Genomic DNA, 20,998 nt, shown 5'->3' on the forward strand with positions numbered 1-20,998 from the left:
GTCATTGCTACACTATCTATCTGCACATCTGGTAGAAGGTGGTGGTTTGCTCCTATGTTGGGCTAGAAGTTGCCTCTGGTCACCCTAGGAGGCAGACTTCATGGGCAGAGAAGAGCTTGCTTTGACATGTGGCATAAGGATATTAAAATAAGGGAGACTGTTCCCTTTGAAGCAAGCTGTAACAATTAAGCTTTTGGCCAATGAGTTGTTGACACTGTGGATGTGGAGGGGTTTGAAGTAGGTTTTTTCCTGTGGCTCCTAGCAGCAAACTGCAAATGTCCCTGACCTAGCAATATCTAATTTGGAAAAACTGTGTTTCCCCAGGACTGCTAGGGCTATTGGTAGCATTGCAAGTCCATGTTTTGTTGGTTTTTGGGAGGCTTCCCCTGCTCTCAAACAAGCTGTCTCTAAAAGGTCTCACTCCACCCTTCCGTGACCTCAGTAACCCACAGTGTCAGATTCCTGAACAGCAGTGTGAAGCACAGGAAAGAGTTATGATAATTGTGTGGTAAAGGCATTTGATGTTTAAGTGGTTGGCCAAGCAGGCCTGCTTAAAAGAACAGAGTTTGCAATAGGCTGCCTAAACCCTTCACTGCAGGGGAATCTGCTTAGCTGCTCCTGACATGCTCAGGTAACAATAGACTAACAATGTGTTCACTAGCCAAGCACAGAAGCAGGTAGACAGAGAAATCCCAGTCTATCTGAGGCTATCTCAGGCTCAAAAATGCGCATTATTGTACAAGCCAAGGAATGCAGCACAGACGGAGCAAGTGCTGCATGTCCCAGTAGCTTCCATTGTAATGTGATGCTTCTCCTATTTACTACCTTTGCCTCTATTGTGATCCAAAACCAGAGGAGACAGCAAAACATATGTATTTGGTACTGGGTTGACAGTAAACAAACAGTGGATGTCTATCCAAATGGAGCACTTTGAACAAAAAAAAGAAAAAAGAACTTCAAGGTAGATGCAACTGAACACAAATCAGCTGGTGAGAAACACTGTTCACCTGATGGAAGCTAATTGTGGGATGGTGGGACAGGTGTAAATGGGTCCTAGAAAACATGAAAGAAGGGTCTGAGCGGCCATCGGAGAGCAGGAGTTCAGTTAATGGTCTTTGGGCTGAGTGGCACTTGGGGTACAGGGGAAGTATGAAAAAAGGCAACTTGCAGGGAGCTGTGATTTCTTGTCAGAAATACTGCTCTGTATTTTGGAACAGTAATACTAAAGGAAACTGGGAAAAGAAGTTTGTGTTTTGCCGTTTGAGCCAAACTGCTGCTAACTCTTGTACTGATTTTTCTGTCTGCCCTGTAGGTATAATAGGGTAAAAGCTGTGGGTCTTACACAGCCGTAGCATCTTTATGGTGACCTGCGACCGTAGGCTGGGAAGATGCAGGGATACAATTTGTGTCTACAGGACACAAGATGTTTTCTGCTGCAGCAGGCAAACTACAGGCATCTGGACAGTTCTGAGGTAGCAGGTGTTACTTGCTTAAATGACACTCTGAAGGCTGCTTGCATTTTAGGGGCCTTCTGTTTCTGCTCCTATTCAGGATTCTTGTAACTATAAAAAGTGTAATATACATTTAGATGGGTAACCATGGGGCCCCATGGGAGTTGGCAGGAGTCTTACTGGATGGGGAAGGCCCAAAAGCAGGTATTGGGAGAAGTACTGTAACTCAATCTGTAGTACCAATTTGGAAACATCTGTCTCCATTTCTGCATGGCCCCTGTCTTCCTGTCTCTTGGCCCCTAAAGCTAATACTGGCAGACTGTTATTCAGTCTGTGCTTTGCCTGCTCCTCTCTTCCCCTTCTTTGGCACTAGATCCAGGTACACGGCTGACTTGATGGATCCTGACTGTAACACTACCACTGCAGTATTGCAGCTGGTTATGGAAAGATCTGTTCCTTATACACTCTAGGATTTGGACATGGAAGCACTGCAATGCTTGTTTGCCTTTGCTTCCAGAGTTGCCCCTTTGAGCACAGTGCAGCAATAGGCTGTGGAGGAAGTACAGGACAGGGCAGCTCAGGGATGCCTCAGGTGTCTGAGCACAGTTGGGCAGAGGCCTTGGATGGAAGCAATCCCACCTCATATTCAGACAAGGCTAGGAAATGGCTTTAGTCACTTACAGAGCTCTTCTGTTGGCCTTTTTTTATATAAATGTTGCAAGAAGGTACTTTTATATTCAGCATATTACTTGGCCTTTTAAATGTTAACCCTTTAACAGAAATTCCTCAGTTTCTCCATCACTAATGCGTAATTGCAGATGCAGCTACTTTAACTCAATCTGATAATCTGAGCAGTTTTTCATTGGTTCTTGAGATTATCTTTAAAATCGGGCACAGTAAACTCTGCTTTATTATGCCACTGCTGCTACTGCCTGATCATCAAACCACACAGCCTAAACTATCAAGGGACAGAAGCAGTGCAAAAAGTGAAGTTTCCTTTGAGCTGGTAAGACAGTTTAACATATTTCTGTGCTATGCATGCCAGTAAATAACGATAGGATACATCTACTGAGCTAAGATATTGAAAAATAATTTCCTTACCTAAATGTGGAATTCTATATTGTTTCTTGTACTGGGAACCTAGAACAATAAAACCACCAGAAGGGTCTTTGCACTTTTGTTCTGCTAGATTGCTGAGCACAAAACTACAGTATTGCTTTAATTCCGATATGGATTGTGCTAGAAAGAAGAACAAATGATTTTTAGGTACACCTCTCTGACTGAAACAGATGAATGTAAATGAATCCAGCCAAAATAGCCCTCAATGTTTGGGACTTTTGCAGAAAAAAAAAGGGTTTTTTTTAAATGTATGTATATATATGGATATACATATATATGTATACATATGTGTGTGTATGAATAATGCTTTATTGCAGTAGTCATCCTTTGTAGCAGCTTTTTTTCAGCCTCTGGGATCCAAGTCTGTCAAATCTAAAAGTACATAGCTGTTTGTGAGCATCAAATTGTGGAAAAATGGGTCTCCAAAGATGAAGGGAGAAAAAGACGGGTTATATGGGGTTTTCTCTGATAATCTGTGCAGATGAGGAAATCCTACTACTTCTTCCTTATTCTCCAGCAGTTCACAGGCTGATCATGTGAGTCTACCACGTGCACCTGATGTGCTTCTGTCAGACGTGTGCTTAGAGGCCTAGATATTCAGGAGGTAGGTAATCGATCATTAATTTTTCTTAAAGGACCTACAAAATATCTTCTTGTAGGCAGGGATGACTGAAGGAGTGCCCATGATAAACAACCACACTTAGTAGCACAATGGATCGCTCTGGAGAATGTGCACTTGGGGCTAACCTCAATGGATGGACGGATGTGCATGTTGGTACAGACACAACAGGCCTGTCACTGTTGTACTTCGTAGGCGTGAGTCAGTGTCCTGCCTTTCTTTAGTGCGTGTTGGTGCTGCCTCTAGAAAAGATTGAAGCAAAGGAAGGAATTATGGCCAAGGGAGAGCTGGTCATTTATGACTAATTGCTAAGATGTAAGGAATGGATACAGAGTATTCAAGGGTCTAGGCCTGCTGTGCCTGCTCCCACTGCGCACCACTCATTGTATCTTACTGTGGGACGGAGAGCAAGCAGGGCACATCTTGGAACACCTCAGAGCCACTGCCAAATCAGAGCCTGAAGCTTCTGACTTCCTCTAAGATTAGGTAAGCATAGCAGACCATACGAGAGAGCTGCAACAAGAAAAATTGCACTGACAAAACAATCTACTCTATACAAATAAAGTTGATGGCAGAGGTGGGATAGAACCTAGGAGTCCTGGCTGTCTGCTGTGGGCTGGCATATGATATCACTACATGTATCAAAGGGTACTCAAGCATGTTGAAGAATCTTATGCACACACCTCCACATGAAATCCTTGCTCATGGTCTTGTATGACACTTCAATTTCATGTTTTATCAGGCCTTTGTAAAGCTTGTCTTACTTGTAGTCATCCAAAGGTCGAAGATGCAAAGGTCCTTTTTTGTGTCCGTCACTTTGAACCCATTACATTTCTCTACACAATTCTTCTATCTCCCTTTCTCTATCACATCAAACATAAGCTTCTTGTCCCCACTTTCAAAGTCACTGACAGCCTCTCCTTGTCCTCTTGTCATCTCTCACTTCCATATCAAGAAGTCAGCTCTTTCTATGATGCCAGCTTCCACCTCCCACTAGATCAACAAATCAGCTCCTCCTAACCTTCCTCCATACTACTGCTTACACACTGAAGGTGCTGCTTACAATTCTCTTGAGCTACCTCAACGTCATTCTTCAAGTCTCTCCTTAAAGCTCTGCTTTGCTGAGTTGCTAAAGCCCAGATGATATTTAGGCTACCCACATGCTGAGACTGTGCTGTCATCTTCTTGTATTACTTCCCCTCTCAGAGGTATCTATCAAATAATTTATTTTACTCTATAAATTCTTAAAAGCAAAGGCCGTATTTTTATTGTGTGTTCTACTGGACCCCGAATGTGGGGGTTAGCCAGAACTTTGAATATGGATTTCTGGTAATACAAACAGATACAGCAATAACAGTCGATCACCTGTCTTTCTGTTGATAAGCTGTTGAGAGCATTTGAAAAAATGTGTGGAACAAATTCTGGTTAAAATGACTTGAAATGTCTTTTGGGAAATAGAGGCAGCTGATGGAAACGCAGGAGGGGAGAGGAAAGGCATGGCTGCAAGGTCTCATTTCCTTGAGCAGGTAACAGGCAGAAGAACTCTGCCCCAGAAACATACAGAAAGGATGGAAACACCATTGCAACCAGCTTGAGACCACCTGGGAACTCGAGGTCACCAGTCAGCTTCTGGTGCTGAACCAACACCTGGCTTGGTGGCAGCATACCTGGTGCATCGTTTCTCTCAGACATTTTGTCTCTTGGTTTCCTGCAGAGTGAAGGTGGTTCTTCTCCCTTCCTCTGACACCACCCACACCTACAGTTTTCACAGGGCTTTTCTGCCTTCAGCTACGACTCAGCAGTGTTGCAGAAACTGGGCATTAGAACAAAAAGAAGCATCAAGCAGCCTGGCTAGGAAGTTGATTTGTCTTCCAGTCCCCCAGCTGCTGTAATAGTGCACTTGCTGCTAGCATTGGACATAAAGCATGCTAACGAGATGCTGCCTTGCAATGGTGCTGGCACCTTACTGGTTTCTGCTTGGTTCCTGGCTTGATAATCAGCTTCTTGCTTTCCTCCTGCTGCAGAAAGAACTGGCAGTGTTCAGAGATGATGGTCGCTAGGAAGAATGATGAATGCCTGCTATGTCACCAAGAATCCTTTCACCCATCCATTCTCACTGAAATTGAAAAGTGCTTTTGCACTTGCCTCATTTTTGTCCCATTCTATGGCAGCCTGCTCTCCAGCACCAAGAGGAGCTGAGGTTTGAATTGACCATGTCCGTTTTGCTATATGGCCTATCAAAATCTTCATATTGACCTACATAAGAGGAAGAGAATTTCACCAAAGCAATAATTTTCTTCTGTGAACTTGCCAAGACACTTCATCTGTGGTCAGGCTGGGCTATCATCAGCTCAGCCCACTTTAGGGTAATGTGGCAATTCTTTTCCCACAGCTGAGTGACTTGAACCAGGTGGGGAAGCACAGTGAGTATGAAAGATGAGAAAAGGCATTGTAGAATCTCTAGGATTCTAGCAAAGTTTGCAGCTATTTTCTTGCAAGGCCAAAATCATTGCAAGCATCAGCAGACATTACTCAAATGACCTCATTAATATCTCTCTATGCTTGCAATTGGTATTTCCCCTGAACACTACAAAATGTACAATTATTTCCTTTCTTCATAATTGGGAAGTGTCTGGCAGTTATTGAGAAGTGATAGGGCCTGTTTGTGAACCAGTTTTTTAGGATGTACTATAGATTTGCCTTTGCAAGGCTGAGGATTGCCGATGTTAGGAGGAGAACACTATCGTGATCACTTTAGGACAGACAATTATAACTAAGTCTTGCATCAATTTCATGACTTCCATCTGAGATAAGGATTTTTTTTTTTAAGATACCTAACTAAGATTTATAGACTACAATTCTTGGATCATATGTTTAGGCAAGAGGTTCCAGCAATAAAAGTAGTTCCCCTTTGTACAAATTTTGCACTTTGTTTCTGTCTAATTGTATCTACCTTCAGTGTCCAACTACTGGATTCTTCCCATCTTTCTCTAGCAGATTTAAAAAAAAAAAAAAAAAAAAGAATTTTCTCCTACCCGAAATCTTCTTCCCATGTAAGATACTTATGGCTGGTGTGAAATTGCTACTTAACCTTTCCTTTGATTAAGTTAAAGAGATTTAGTTGGTCTTTAGTTGTTCATTTCTGAGGAAAGTTATCACTTATCACTCCTACAGTCCTTTTCAGAACTATTTTTATCTTTTCAGCAACTTTTTGTTTAAAGTATGGATCCCAGCAGAAGAAATTAACTAATAATGATGTTATGAATGCTACATGTGGCTGCAATAACATTTGTTTTAATTGATATGCATCCACAGTCTGTGTGTTAGCTCCTCTAATTGCATTAATGTACTGCAGAATCTCATTCAGCTGTCCCCAAATCATTTTCTGATAAGCCTTTCAGAATTCAGTGTTCCATGATCTACTTATGACTAACATTCATGGCTTCTAACACAAAAATTTGCATTTAAACATGCTGTATTTGTTTCCAGGTGAGCTAGAGAGCCAGGAAATGTCTGATATGTTTCAAACACTGCAGAACTGAACAAAGAACTTCTTGCAGGGGGGAAGGGGAGGAGTTTATCAAATTAGTAGCAATTACCTGGAAATATTCTGCCCTGGTTTAGTTATCTTGGCCTATGTTTGTTTGTGTGCCTGAACAAGTTCTTGTAAGCACATCTATAATTCTACTTAATGCAGCTCTCTCTATTTCATATTTAGACAATCTTACTGTATTTATCACAGGGATCGTATGCAACCCTGATTAGAATGATAAGCATGAGAGACTTCATGCCTCCCAACCTCCCTCAGCTAAAATCAGCTAATGGTGACACTTCCTCTCGACAACCCCCACGCTGAAGATCTGCAGCAAAACAGGATATTTACGAAAAACCCATAAAAGAAGAGATGGTGAAGTGGAAGCCAGAAAGATTCTTTTTCTCTTGATCAGTTTCTGAAACATTGTAATTATTTTACTATTTAATTCAGAAAAGGGACACCATAAGCAGGCATAATTACAGGAAAGAGGTTGATATGTGGATGCTGCAGTCTAGCTTTGTGAAATCTGGGATTGGAAGGATGCTCTTGGTCATGAAGTCCACCTCCTGCTACTGTAGCCATCAGATCATTTAATCCCTTCAGTAAAACAATCCTCATGACTGAAATATCACAACCCTTCCTAAGCGTAGGCTCTTTCTCACTCACTCCTATTCAAGACTACTTCAGACTCTTTCTTGGTTAGAAACCACGATCTTATTCTATAGCCAGGCTATACCCATTTGGTCTTGTGCTAATGCTGTACATAGTGTTTCTCCTATCCTGACACTTCTCTATCCCTTTTCCCCAGCTTCTTCTGAAAGAGAGATCATAACCCCTGGCAAATTTTGGTTGTTTTGTCTTTTTTGCAATAACTAAGCCAAGCTCTTTCAAGACAGAACATTCTTACATTATCGTTATCCCAGCCCTTGAGCTCAGTTCAGTGTCCATGTTGGGCAAGCAGTACAAACAGTGTTCCTCCAATATTTTTTTTAATTTTTCAAGTAACTGTTTTTGTCTATACTTATTAGTGGTCTCTGCCTACAAACTCATTCCATGTTTTCTGGGTTCCAGGCTGAGTCATGGGCTCCTTAGAGCAGCACACTACCTGCAGAGGTGCTGGGCTTGTTTGCTGTGTTAAGGTAACGGCAAATATTGCAAACTGGAAGCATCTTAAAAACACATCATATATGGCTGAGTAGATCAGGTCAGGATTCTTCATATTAAACTTTGTTTGCTGGAAAATCATCAAATCAGAAACTTCTTATAAAAAAGTATAATTTTAAATGAAAACTTCATCAGGGAAGAACTCACAGAATGGAATTTCTGGTTAAAAAGAAAGGGAGTCCAGCATAACCTTGTAGAGAGATAGTGTTCCATATTGCAGAAGATACACTTCAAATATCCTTACCCAACCCTTCAGTAAATTGGGGTAGTGACTAGGCCCTAAATATTCTATATCCCCGATGAGTGTTTTGACCAGGGGCGTATTAGTTATTCTTTCTGGGTTTGCCTTTTGGAGTTTTCTTTTACGGCAAAGAAATACTTATGGGAAGGAAATATCATCCCAAAATTCCCACACTGCAGATGAGCAACTTTGTTATCTGCCTGGAATTGTAGCTTCTTGTGTATAGGTCTGTGTGTGTCTGAGAGAGAGAAAACTATGATAGGTCTTAGTTTTGTTCAAATATGAAATGGGTGAATTTCTAAAACAAAAAATCTGTAGGCTAGAACCCACATTTCTACCCCAGCTTTTGTTCCTGACCTCAAACCTTTTCACACTAGCTCAGAACAACTCCAAGTGGCTTGAAGAAAGGCTCCCTCAAAAGTTTTGTGACACCAGCAGGTCAAGCACTTGTTCCTCTAGTGAAGAGAAAGGGAAGGTGCAGAAGACCAGTTACTCAACTCCCTCAAGGAAAGAACAAACCATCATTAAAGGCAGGCAGCAGTATTTGTGGTGTAGATGGCTTTCAGCAGGTGACTACTGCTGATGGACAAGCTCATGAGAGAAAAATCTACGGAAGCCTTGAGTATGCTGAATTATGTCTGCTCCAGGAGGCGCCTGAGCTGCAAGTGCCTGGAGGCTGAGAATGTTCTCAGAGAAAATAATCTATGCTTCCTCTATTGCTACGGTTTTCTCTAAGTATCTGGTTTTAGTTACTGTCAGAAACAGGATAAGGGGAAACATGAACTTTTGTTACAACCCACTGTGGCACTCTGCTGCTCTTAAATTGCCATAAACCAGATGTCAAAAAATGCAGGAAAAAGGAAAGATGGAACCCCCCCACACACCCCTGATCAAATGGCAGGAATTAAAGATTTCCTTTCAGGCAGCTGGCACTTTAGATTCCTGTGCAAAGTACTATTTACTGCCATGAGAAGAACAGTTCCTATAGATGAAATCATATAGCTGAGTTGGTGCCCTGTCTGATAGAGTCAAGGTCAGCTTATGTCAGGGCTGGCAGAAGCATGTAGCTAAAGCTTCAACCCATTGGTACAAGCACTGACAAAACTGCTTCTGACAATTGTTCTATTTTAGATACTGTCTGGAATGGGAGGACATTTGTGGCAGCTGGGCCTCCAGCTGTGCATTACTGCTGTGCTGCTCTTTGGTGGAGGAAGAGGGAGAGGTAAGAGGAGATCTGGAGTAGGTCCACTATGGGAAGAGAGGCATGTGTATGTGCTCATTTTCCATTCACAGACCCTAAAGTACGCAACACAAGATCTTGTGACTGCCCTTTCCCAGGTCCCAGGAACCGGTACCGCTGGCTGGCAATGCCAGGTCTAGGGAACTGAGTACGTACTGGACAAGCTGGGCAGCAGAAAAAACATAGCCACTGCCAGTCCCTGCCCTGGTCCCTGCCCTAAGATTTTACACTCATCTCATGCAGCGAAGTGCAGCACAAGAGAGGAAGGACATCATGAGGAAGGATAGATGAGGTGTCAGTAAAGTAATGCATTTGATGTCCTGAGCAAGGCCTCATCAGGTGATACACGAATGCAGCTCTGGTCTCCTTCTTCTGCAGAGTTCCCTGGCAGCCTGAGCTGCCTGAATAACTACGTGACTACCGTGAGCTGCATGTGGGCAATGGAGGAGCCCGTGGGCGACGGACCTTTCCACCTGCATTTCACCAAGTAAGAGCTGCACACGAGAGCTGTCCGTGGCAGCCCTGGCCCTGGCGTGGGCAGGACAGCGCAGAGGAGCAGAGACAGGGCCCGGCCACGGGCTCTGCTCCCTCCACAGCAGGAGACCTGTGGCACAGCTTGCTCTGCCGTACCTGGGCTGCCTCGGAAGCTGCTCCCTTCGCACCCTTTTGTGGGCCCACAGCCTCGGGGTGCAGCAGAGGTCCAGCACACACAGCTGCATGATTGCGTGCCGGCTCAGGGCAGTCCGTCCGTCCAGTGTCCCCTTCTGGCAGGGCCTCAGCGCAGAGGGCCCTCCCATCCCAGCTTCTGCTCCCCATGATCTGGGGACTTCCAGAGCCCATCCTACATGACACTGCCTAATCAATTTCTAATCGCTTCGTGTCTTGTTGCCTAGAAATTAAACCCCTAGTGGTTAATCTAAATTAGTTAATATATATACACAAAAGGATTTTGACAGTCCAGTGAGTTATAAGCTGTAATAACAGATTTAGAATATGATGTGAATAATTTTTCCTCTAACAGAAGAAATCAGGTGAATAGTTTTGCTAGGTGATAGGATAATAAGCTAATTTGAGATGTATGTGTTTAGATTACGTGATAACAATATCTTGACTACCAATAACTGGTGAACTATTATATAAGGGTAAGCCAACCTGACATTAGATGCCTCATATATTCTGGGAAGGTTAAGTCAAAAATAGCCTAACTCGTAATGATACTGGATTTTAAATCTATGAAAAAATGCAAGTTGATAAACTGTGGTATCCCAGTTTATTTGGGGGTCACATGCAACATAAAAAATTTGCTAATAAATGGCTACACTAGATAATTTAATAATAGAAGGCTGTTCTTTGGAGCTATTTCCCCAAGATGATGTTTTCTGTCATTCATCCTGTTATGCTGTGCTGAAGCTTGTGAATATTAAAAAAAAAAAAAAAAACAAACAACAAACCAACCTCTGACATGTTTTGCTGTCAGTACTGGTTTGTTCATAGCAAAAGAGGCTTTAATGTACAACTTGCTAGCTCTGTGCTGTGCACTTGTAACTAACTTTCCCACTCCTACCCCCCTACACCAGCTGCTTTCCTGGCAGCAGCACATAGCAGCCCTCTCACTTTCAGAGGGAGTAGGGGCAGGTACTGGGCTCTGTGTGCAGCTCCTGGGAGGTTTGGTGCTCTCAGCAGTGAGGTTATGAAGGTGTCTCCTTCCTCCCTCTTCAGCCCTGCCGTCCAGCCAGCTTTAGCATTGCTTCCTCTGCTGTCTGCACTAAAGAGGTTCATGTTCTTCCAGAATGTGGTGCTGTGCTAAGCTGCCACCCATCTTCCATAAACTGAAAAGCACTTAATCATATTACTTAAAAGAAACTTTCAGCCCTTTTATTCTTCTAGCCTCTGGTCAAAGGGTCACAACGCCAGCTGCAAACTGACTGCCAGAGAGAGCATGCAGAATCAATACCACTGCACAATCCATTTAGCCAGTCAGATCTTGGAAACAGATGGTTATAGAATCTCTCTCCAAGGCAACTTCTTTGGACGTAATCACACGTACATTACCTTTCCAGAGTACAATCCCCGCAAGCACAGTAAGTATGAACCAGGGCAGCTGTGGGCTGAGGCTCTGCCTAGCAGCTTTGGGGTAGGTCTGATATGCTCTCTAACAAAGGATGTCTCAAAGACAGCAAGTGAAAATAATGGAAACAAGCCAGACTGCCCATCCCTGGAGAGTGCACTGTGTGGACTTCACCAGTAAGGATGCAGTCCCAGTGTCTCTCCATTCTGACTTTTCCAGGGCTTCAGAAAGGGCTGGCTCTGGAGCATCTTTCAAGCATACTTCTCATCTGCATCATGTTTTCCTGTGCCATGGATAATGTACAATTGGATTGCCTCTATAGTTGCTTTTTTTTTAAGAAATGAAGTCATGAGGAATCGAAGTCATGGCTCTAATTCAATGTCCCATGGCCTGGTACTTCAGAGAAATGCTCTAGTATTCGAAATCTCAGAGCCTGTCTATATTAGTGGTATGTTGGAAGAGCAGAATGTGACATCCAGAGTGGTTCTTTGCTTGCAGGACTATGCCCAGGGGCTAGTGGAGTTATCATTAATTTATGTCAGTTCTGTAGCTGTTCTGACCTACCCTGTAAGCTAATTTGGTCTACTGCTGGTCTTAGTATCAGTCTTTAGACCCAGCTTTATCTTCCAAGACTTTAGTCAGCCTAGTATCATGCATCTCCTTCTGCGGTGTTCATGTCCCAAATATTGTGGAAAAAACCTACCTCTCTATTTGCAGTCAAACTTGATCCACCTTTGAACATCCAGAGCAACGTCACTGCCAGCAAGTGTCAGATATGGTGGAGTGTGCCTTGGTACCTCGTTGAAATTCTTCAATACGAGTTGCAGTATAAAGAGTACAGCATGTCCTGGGAGGTAACTGGATGAGGCGAGACACACACTGATACTGCCTTGCTCTTTGGGCGCAGTGGCCTTGCCACTCACCTCAGGGCCTTCTGGCAGCTGACTGTTTTAAGCTGGCCTTTCTGCTTTCCCACATCAAGGCTGAAAGACTTTATATAAAACATCAATACTGAAGATCAATAAATCTTCTCCTGAACCCTGCATTCAGAAGTCATCCATCATCATGCAGGCCCTCTTCTTGCATCCAAGAAAAGAGGATTTGGAAAAGAAAAGGAGGGGAAAAAAAAATATTTAAAAGACCATCCCTTTGCCCGGCCTTGTTAACAGAAATTCTTTGTAATACTTTGCAGATCGCATTGAACAAGACACCACCCAGTTCACTGCCACAGATAGAAATTGAAGCCACAGAGCTTCGCAGTGGCATTGCTTACATTGCACGAGTTCGCTGCAAAGTTTCTGAAAATGAGGATTCGTACCATAGTCAGTGGAGCGAGTGGAGCCAGACAACAGTGTTTCAAAGAGCAGGTACAAAGAATGTTGTTTTTACCTTACTTCATGTCTTTTCATGTCCATGTTCCAAAAAAAAGGAAGATACCTGGTAAAATGAAGCTTTTCAAATCAGAACTAGCTTCCTTCAAGTTTTCATAGCCAAATCACTTTCATTGAGGTCTTTAGCAGCCTGTTTCATTTGCATTGCTTGGTTATTTGGGGTTCTATCTTGACTTCCAGACTTTTTATCAATTATTTTTGTGCTGATTTTTTTCCTAGGTGTACCAAAACTGTCTGAAAAGATCCTAAATACCAGAACTATGCAGTTCTTGTTCATTCCTCTGAGTTTTGGCACTCTACTCTATTTATTTTGGAACTGCAAGCTTTCTTCAAGGTATGTTATAGTTTTTCATTAAGTTCCCCTTGATCTTTATAGCCTGAAGAGGGTATATCAAGTGTCCTTATGTCCCTTTTGTTTCCTGTTTCTGCTGGACAGACTCAATCATTTTCAAAAGCTCTTTTGACAATCTTGGGACATGACACGTTCCTTGGCTGATGATGGTTAATGACCCACTACTCAATCCTTAAGGAGACCAAAGTGCTTTTGTGGCACCCAAACTAAGCTAAAGGGTCTCTTGGAGCTAAAGAAATTTAAAACCATGGAGAATTTTTGTTAAGTTTCATGTAGATAAATTACAAGTGCAAGTACACAGCAATCCATAAAGGTAGTTAAATTGATGTCAGTGTTAAGCTACTGATGTCAGTGACAAACCTGGCAGTAGTCAGTATGTAAAATACCAATATAGGCAGACTACACTGACACAGATTCAGTGTTTCTTAGGTTCTGGGACCAAGTTGTACAGAGAAAAAAGTGTCTCTAGAACCATCCTCTGCAATTTTTTATGCTGGCAGAGCAAAGGTAAATCTCCTACCTCTTCCTTTTCTGCCTTGACATACATTATTACGCTCCATATACATGTCATTCTTAGAGAAACAGAATACATGATGTCCATATAATAAAATATTTTTGCAGGATACACTCTAATAAAGGGAACCAGGATGTCTGGCAGAATTTCTCTGTCTAAACGTAATGAAACTAGAACTCTCTAAAACACTTCCAGAAACAGTGGTTTAGATCAAACAGGTTACTAAACAAATGCATAAATAGCTCAGTGCATATAATGAGTAATAGGCTAGTATTGAGTTTGCGGCATATAGCATTCCTCAGAAACTTTTAAGATTGTGCTTCAGGCTAGAAACATTAAATGCATGCACAGTAGGCAGACAAACAATTGCATGAGATGTCAGAAGCCATGTGAAATGGGCTTCTCATGCAATCTTTCTAACATAAGTGTGGGGCTTTCATCTAATCAGTGTGCTATATCATCGAGACAGAATACAGAAAAATTGCCTGTTTTTTTTTATTTTAAGTGTTGTTTTCTCACTTCAGGGCAAAAAGCCTCTCCTGCTTTAACATTCCCACGCCAGCTGCTTTCTTTCAGCCACTCTATAATTTGCACAACGGGAATTTTAAGGTAAGAAATAAGTTTCATTTCTTTCTTATGACCCTCAGTTCATGAGGGGAGGATTTTTTTTCTGGGATTAATCATTCTAGCTCCCGAGCAGAGTTACTGACACATGGTTCTGGTCTTCCTGGGAGTTTATAGTTTCTCAGTTTCCTGCCTCCACATACTAGCTACACCACCAGAGCTTCTGTCCAGCTTCTCTCTCCTTAGAAATAAACCCCCTCCAGTCACTCATTCCCTATCCATGCCGAACATGAAAGGTGCACCCTGCCTTTGCAAAGCCAAAGCAAGACAAGCAGCTTGCAGTATATTCTGGAGGTGAAATCTTGAAAATTTCTTGTGAAATCTTGTGAAATTAGCAGCTAGATTCTCCACCCTATTACTCTAACTTTGCCCAGTAGATTTGCACTAAACCTCTGGATTATTGTGCCAAAACCACACAGAAAGAACGGTTATTTTGCAAATTCCAACTCTAAGCAAAACGTCCTGAACTTACTGATCCTTTCACTAGGACTGGGTTGGACCTAATGAGGCTTGTAGCCAACTCAGAAGAGAAGAGGCCAGCAACTCAAACAAAGTGACTGCAGGTGGAGTTTCTGATCTAAACACCCAAGAACTGATTTCCCAGATCTCTTTGAAACCTATGGAAAGCACAAGTCTGGTTGCTGCAGAAGAAAATTTTGTATTTGCCTCAGGTCCAAGCCAGCAGTATGTCCCCAGCAGGTACATAAAAGCAGAAGAGATAGTAGAAGCGAGGCTGGGACTATTGTTTGCACAAAACCATGCTGATGATACAGTTGGCCTGAAAATCTCTGAAATAATTAAAGTCAACCTTGAGAGCCTTAGCATGGAAAGGAATTATCCATCTCAGTCACAGCATGGAAAGGGTGACTTCCTTACGCTTCAGGAATCTTTGGAGACAGCAAATGTGTCCTTCAGCAGTAGTGACTATTGTACCTTGTGTGACAATGATACCACAGGAGGTTTGATTCCTGCTGAACCACTGAAGCTCTCCAACGGTAATAGTCTTGTCAAACATCAGAATGATCAGCGTGACCTTCCCTGAGGAATACTGCCTGCAAAGGCCTTTGTGCTGTCTTCTCATCTCCCAACATTGTCCTCCCAAGTGGCTTAAATGGTGACTGTGCAGACAATTACAAATATGTATCATTTTCAGGTAAATCCTCAATTTCTGTACTTCAGAAGAAGATTGTGACCAACTCCTCTGGCTAGCAAATACTACCCCTACAGGCATGGCAAGGCCTGACTCCAGCAACATCTGCAGTCTCAGGAGACACATGACGATGCCCTTCCCTAAATTAACCTCCTGGCAGCAGCAGAAGTCCAGCAACCCCCTAGTCTAAGGAAGCAGCAGCAGACCTGCTGTTTTTCCTCAGGAAGAGTTATTGGAATTATGTGCCTCTCCCTGCCCTGCAAGATGATGCTTTCCAAATTTCCTTGTGAGACAACAGCTCTGTACTGCTCTTGGTAGATAGTTCTTTCCTCACTGCAAATCAGATTAACCCAACATTTACTCTATCCTGAACATTAGCATCTGCTGGACTGAGAAGCAGCAATATTTGCAATGTGCTGAACCATGATTTAAACTCCATTATTTTAAAACTATGTACGATTCTTCATAAAACCATGATAAACAATTTTTGCTAAAGAGGGTAATTTTGCTTCTTAATATGATATTGATGACTTCAAATGGTTCCTGATTTCATCAGAATTTATAATTGCACTATTTAAAGATAATCAGGCCTTGTTCTTTATTATCCTGAATGGCTGTAACTTTTTATTTTGCAGAAACTAAGCCCCATGTACTGCTTTGATTTTAACAAAAATTTATTCCAAGGTTAAGTGGCTGGGCTGATCTAATGGAGAAAGATGAAAAGCAAGAATAGCACAAACGAGATTTATTTAATCACAAAACAGGCCAGGCGCACTGCCTTTCCAGGGCTTTTATTATTTCTCTAGAACTGATGAGTCCTTTGCCTATCTGCTCAACAGGTACAGCCTTTCTGAGCCAAATCTCTGGAAGTTTACTTTCTGCCCTACACACAGAAAATCCTATATATAATTGATTACCCACCAAGGAGATTCCTGGAGTCTGAGTTACATCTCCTAGATTTAAAGGGCTCAACAAGCATGCTTTTAGCAAGCATACTGAGATGTGTACACATGCATCTATACTAGCTGGGACATGCATACATACAGTCACACACGTTCATTTCATCCTCTCTGGGTGTGCTTCCCTTGTCTCTCTGGTGACTGTTAGAACTGATTAGTTTTGACAATGCAAAGAAGGATTTCAGTTATAAGTAACAAAGTAGATCGAGACACCCTTCCCAAAAACGTGTGCTAAGCCAGAGAACTATTGTGGGAAGTCTTCATCTGGGAGAAAAGCAGCATCAGAATGAGGAGTTCACATCCAACTTGTGTGACAGCCACAGGAGGTGCCAGCAGTGATTTGTTTTCAGTGTTGTAAGGGCTTTTCTGATATCTGGAAAAATATCCCCTTTCTGGTCCTTTGTGCTTTTTATCTTGTAAAACCTATATTCAAGGATGCTTTTTATGTTATACCAGAATCTAATGGCAAGAGAAGAATGTGATGTTACCGTCATTAGCAGTTGCTATAATTTCCTCTGGAGAAGAAAATCTGTAAAACAAGACCACATGCCTGAAGGATTTTGGTGGTCTCAAACTTTTAGACCCCCCTAGTGTGGCTTGATGTAGTGTCCCAAATTTCAAATCTTCAGAATCAGAGGGATACTTCCTGGAATTGTCAGATCAATTGTACTTCAAATTTCTCAGATCTTGACAGCCCTTGCCTATGAACATGTCTGCGCAGAAATTGAACCAGTTTAATAAAATCTTGTTCGGTTAACAAGGTATTCTGTACTGGTAATATTAGCAAAAGGAGAATGGTAACAATTATACTCAGATATGAGTAAGGAGCAGCAGGTCAGGCTATGGAAGGGAGAGCACAAAACTTAATGAGATAGAGAAGCAAAAGGAAATAGAGAGATGGAATGTAGTAGGAAAATACTTGAGAGAAATGAAAAATCAAATATGATGCTGCCTGTGTCCATCAGACCAGGACAGGAAGACTATAAGAACTGAGTCTGGAGATGATGACAGGCTGATGGTTAAAAGACTGAAATGATATTGCAGCATCAGCGGTTCTCCAGGTGAAACTCTAACAACTTTGAGCTGCTGCTGCTTTTATGCAGCTACTTATAAAATGGGAAAAATGCAAAGAGGAAAGGTACCATAGAAAATGTTAGTTGTTGTAGCTAGAAAAAAAGAACAAAATGCCTCTGCTTTACAATTAGGGTTTTGGAACAATCAAAGCCTCATTTTTATTCAGCCAATGAAAAACTTTTCTAGAAAAGCAGTGTATAAAAGCCCATTTTTCTGTCCTTTTGCTTTGTGCTTTTGTTTTGGTTTGGGGTTTTATTGTTTGGGGTTTTTTGTGCCATGTTTGAGACTGGTATTAGGTTCAAGCTATGGTTTTTCACAGCTTCTCCCAGAATCTCTGAACTATTCTAAAGCTGAGTTTTGCCTCTAAGTGTGATATATATCCTTCCAGCAGAAGATAGAGAACTACCATCTAGTAAGGAGCCATAATGTGGGCTCTGGTCAAGCCTTTGAAGCCTTTCATTTCCTGGGACTACTGACTACACGCTATATGTATCATCTGCAACCAGAACAAAGTGCCCAGTATTTTCCCCTTTCTTTTCTTCCTGTTGTGTTTTGCCAGAGGAAACAATTTCAGAAGATATTTAAGCAATGCTTGTAAGCCACTAAGGAGTTGAAATTGTTCTGTGACAAAGATTTTGTTTTAGTTGTGGGTTTGTTTTTTTTTTTTTCCTTAAAGTGAATAAAGTAAAAGAACTAACACAGTATGATTATTCAGAAGTAAATAAAGCAGAGGAATTATTAATGCAAACTTCAATTTTTCAGAAGTTAGTGTCTGAGAGCTTTGGAAAGAACTTTAGTTTAGAAAACATTGACTATATGAATCATTAGTAAAAGTTGGCTTGAAAAAATCATAGGAATAGGAGAGGGAAGAACTAAATGCTCCCCCTGGTTTGCAGATCAAAGCACTAAACCAGTGCTGCTGCTACCACCAACAGAAAAAGGGATAAGAAGGCTCCTGAATGAAGATGTATTTTACAGCTCAAAAACCCAAGGGGGACCAGCATGGTGAGCTATCCCATGGTGTCTAGCATGTGAGCACCAGTATAGTTCTGCTAGTGCCCACCCAATAGCTGTACCTCTGGTGAAGTATTGGTGTTCCCAGTAATAAGTGATAGAAGCTGTATCTCCATCAGACATTCTGCTGTTTAGTCATCTGCACGCTCATTTCAAGAGGGGTAAGAAGATCAGACTGCATGTTTCTCAACAGTATAGGTATCACAGCACTGACACAAACTCATTTTGAAAGAGCAGCAAACAAGTCACAAACATTAAGACACAGCACTCAACCTATTGTGCCCTCTGAGTTAGGGTGACTTGTCTTCGCAGTGTGGCTTCAAATGCATCAAAGCAAAACGCACGTGTCAAATAGTGGTATTTGGCATGCTGAAACATTCCCCGCAGCCCTGAGCTTCAGAGCTTAAGATCATTGATCTGCAAACTCCTGGTCAAAGGTGCAGAAGCCTAGCCTGTGAAAGCAATCTTTTTTCCTGAGACTGCCATTAGTTAGTGGCCAAATAAAGCCATAAATCTTTTCCTGGTTAAGTAAGCAAATAGGAGGAGAGTAATTCCAGAGACAAGAGAAACAAGCTTGCTCTTTTTAGTTTACTTTTGTTAAATTTGATCATTGTGTAAACAAAGGATAGAGAACGTTGGTTAGACTCAGAGTAGCACCGTCTTACAAATTGCCCAATGCGAACTCTGTCAGTTCCAGCTCCACAGCCCTATCACTCCGTCTTTCCTGTATTGCTGTGCTCCTGCGAGTCATGAATCCTGTGCTGCAGAAGTCTTTCTCTATCACCACAGGCCTTTCCAGACAAGCATAGCCCCTTGAGTGTCCCAGCATCCCTCAGCAGAGTGTATGCTCTTTCACAGAGCCATCCACATGTTCACTCATCTAGCCAGTAAAAACACCAAAAATTACAAATAGTCTGTTTAATCTTCAGTAATTTAATCTAATCTGCAGATCTGTTCCTGCTAGAGGCGCAGCAATTCTGAAGACAGAGATGCTAATCAAGTACAGAGATCTAAACTATCAGTTCTAAAGCAAGAACCATAATATTTTATAACATACATATTTACGTACCCGCGATCATAACTGGAAGAGAGGAGGGGATGTTCTTTTTATGCTAGGAAAGGGAATGAACACACGACGGGGGGGAGTGTGTTTGTTTTTAACAACATGCAAGACGAGGATTAAGTTGCGACACAAAACTACAGCACTTGGATGCTAGCCTCAATGCTCATGGAGCCAAGTTAATTGACAAAATCCAAAATCCCAGTGTCAAATCTTATCATTTTAGGACTAGTGAACAATTGATTTGATCAACACACTTCCTATTTTCAGTGCATATTGGAGTGCAGCACAGAAACTGCTGTGACAGCATCAGCTCTAGATAGCATGTGCATGTACATCAGCCATGCGTATTTGCCTCTGTCTAGAAGTAGTATATTTATATTTGTATGGTACTGCAGGCCGAACACAATATGGCTTTTTGAGCCAACCTGATTCACATGAAGCCTAATATAGGCAATGCCTGAGCACAGAACTGAGAGTCATTACAGTGTAAATGCAAGTAATGAGTTGCCTTTTGTACCGTCTTTTTCTGACATGGTCTGTGTCATGGTTTAACCCCAGCCAGCAAATAAACACCACACAGCCGCTTGCTCACCCCCCCGCTCCGGTGGGATGGGGGAGAGAATCGGGAGGGTACAAGTAGGAAAACTTGCGGGTTGAGATAAAAACAGTTTAATAATTGAAATAAAACTAAGTAGAACAGTGATAATAACAATGAGAACAATAATAAGACTATACAAAGCAGGCAATGCAGAATGCAACTGCTCGCCGACCGCGTGTCACAAATGAGGGGCGAGCCCCCCCCCCACCTCCGGTTTTTATACTGAGCATGATGTCACATGGGGTATGTCACAGAATACCCCACTGGCCAGCTAGGTCAACCACCCCGGCTGTGCTCCCTCCCCCCAGGAGCTTCCCCTGCAGGTGGCAGGGCATGGGAGGCCAAAAAAAGAAAACAAAAGTCTCCGAGGTGCAGGCACCGCCCAGCAACAGCCAAAGCATCAACGGGCCATCAATGCTCCTCTCATACCAAACTCAAGAGACAGCACACCCCCCAAGCTACTGGGAAGAAAGTTAACTCTGTCCCAGACGGAACCAGGACAGTCTGCCAAATTCTGAAAAAGTTGTAAGCCATAGGCACGTCTAAATAAAGCATAAGTTTAAGAAAGGAATCAGGGCATCAATTTGGACAGTTCAATGAAGACTTTTTCATAACATACTTTTACATTCAAAACCAGGCAATAGATGTATTCAGAATGAGATTCACAGTACTAGAGAAAAAAATTAAGAATGCTTTCACATAAATCAATAGCATGCCTCACCTGGTTTCAGTGTGCAGAACTGGTTACCCCATCTTTATAATGAGATTACGGTTTTCAATAGCTTGCACAGTGGTTCCCACAGCTCAACATATTGCAGTAGG

At 42.2% G+C, this 20,998-nt stretch overlaps 1 protein-coding gene across 2 annotated transcripts; it reads left to right on the forward strand.

Annotated features, from left to right (window-relative positions):
- The first annotated feature begins 2,319 nt into the window (after positions 1–2,319).
- Positions 2,320–18,630, forward strand: LOC142089320 (interleukin-9 receptor-like). Of its 2 annotated transcripts, none has more exons than XM_075165650.1 (9): positions 2,320–2,457; positions 9,261–9,351; positions 9,748–9,856; positions 11,257–11,450; positions 12,155–12,291; positions 12,630–12,804; positions 13,048–13,162; positions 14,219–14,303; positions 14,806–18,630. In XM_075165650.1, the coding sequence occupies exons 1-9, from the start codon at positions 2,365–2,367 to the stop codon at positions 15,358–15,360; spliced, it is 1,554 nt and encodes a 517-aa protein (XP_075021751.1). In that variant the 5' UTR covers positions 2,320–2,364; the 3' UTR covers positions 15,361–18,630. The 2 variants fall into 2 exon arrangements, with proteins under 2 accessions (XP_075021751.1, XP_075021753.1); XM_075165652.1 differs by lacking the exon at positions 2,320–2,457 and adding an exon at positions 7,827–7,863.
- The last annotated feature ends 2,368 nt before the right edge of the window (positions 18,631–20,998 follow it).

Source organism: Calonectris borealis, chromosome 16 (genome assembly GCF_964195595.1).
Source record: "Calonectris borealis chromosome 16, bCalBor7.hap1.2, whole genome shotgun sequence".
Lineage (NCBI taxonomy): Eukaryota > Metazoa > Chordata > Aves > Procellariiformes > Procellariidae > Calonectris > Calonectris borealis.

Coding starts and splice junctions, on each gene's coding strand:
- LOC142089320 (XM_075165650.1), top strand. CDS start 2,365: ATGCCACTGCTGCTACTGCCTGATCATCAAACCACACAGCCTAAACTA. Junction 11,451..12,154: donor GTACAATCCCCGCAAGCACA/GTAAGTATGAAC, acceptor CTCTATTTGCAG/TCAAACTTGATCCACCTTTG. Junction 13,163..14,218: donor AACTGCAAGCTTTCTTCAAG/GTATGTTATAGT, acceptor TTCTCACTTCAG/GGCAAAAAGCCTCTCCTGCT.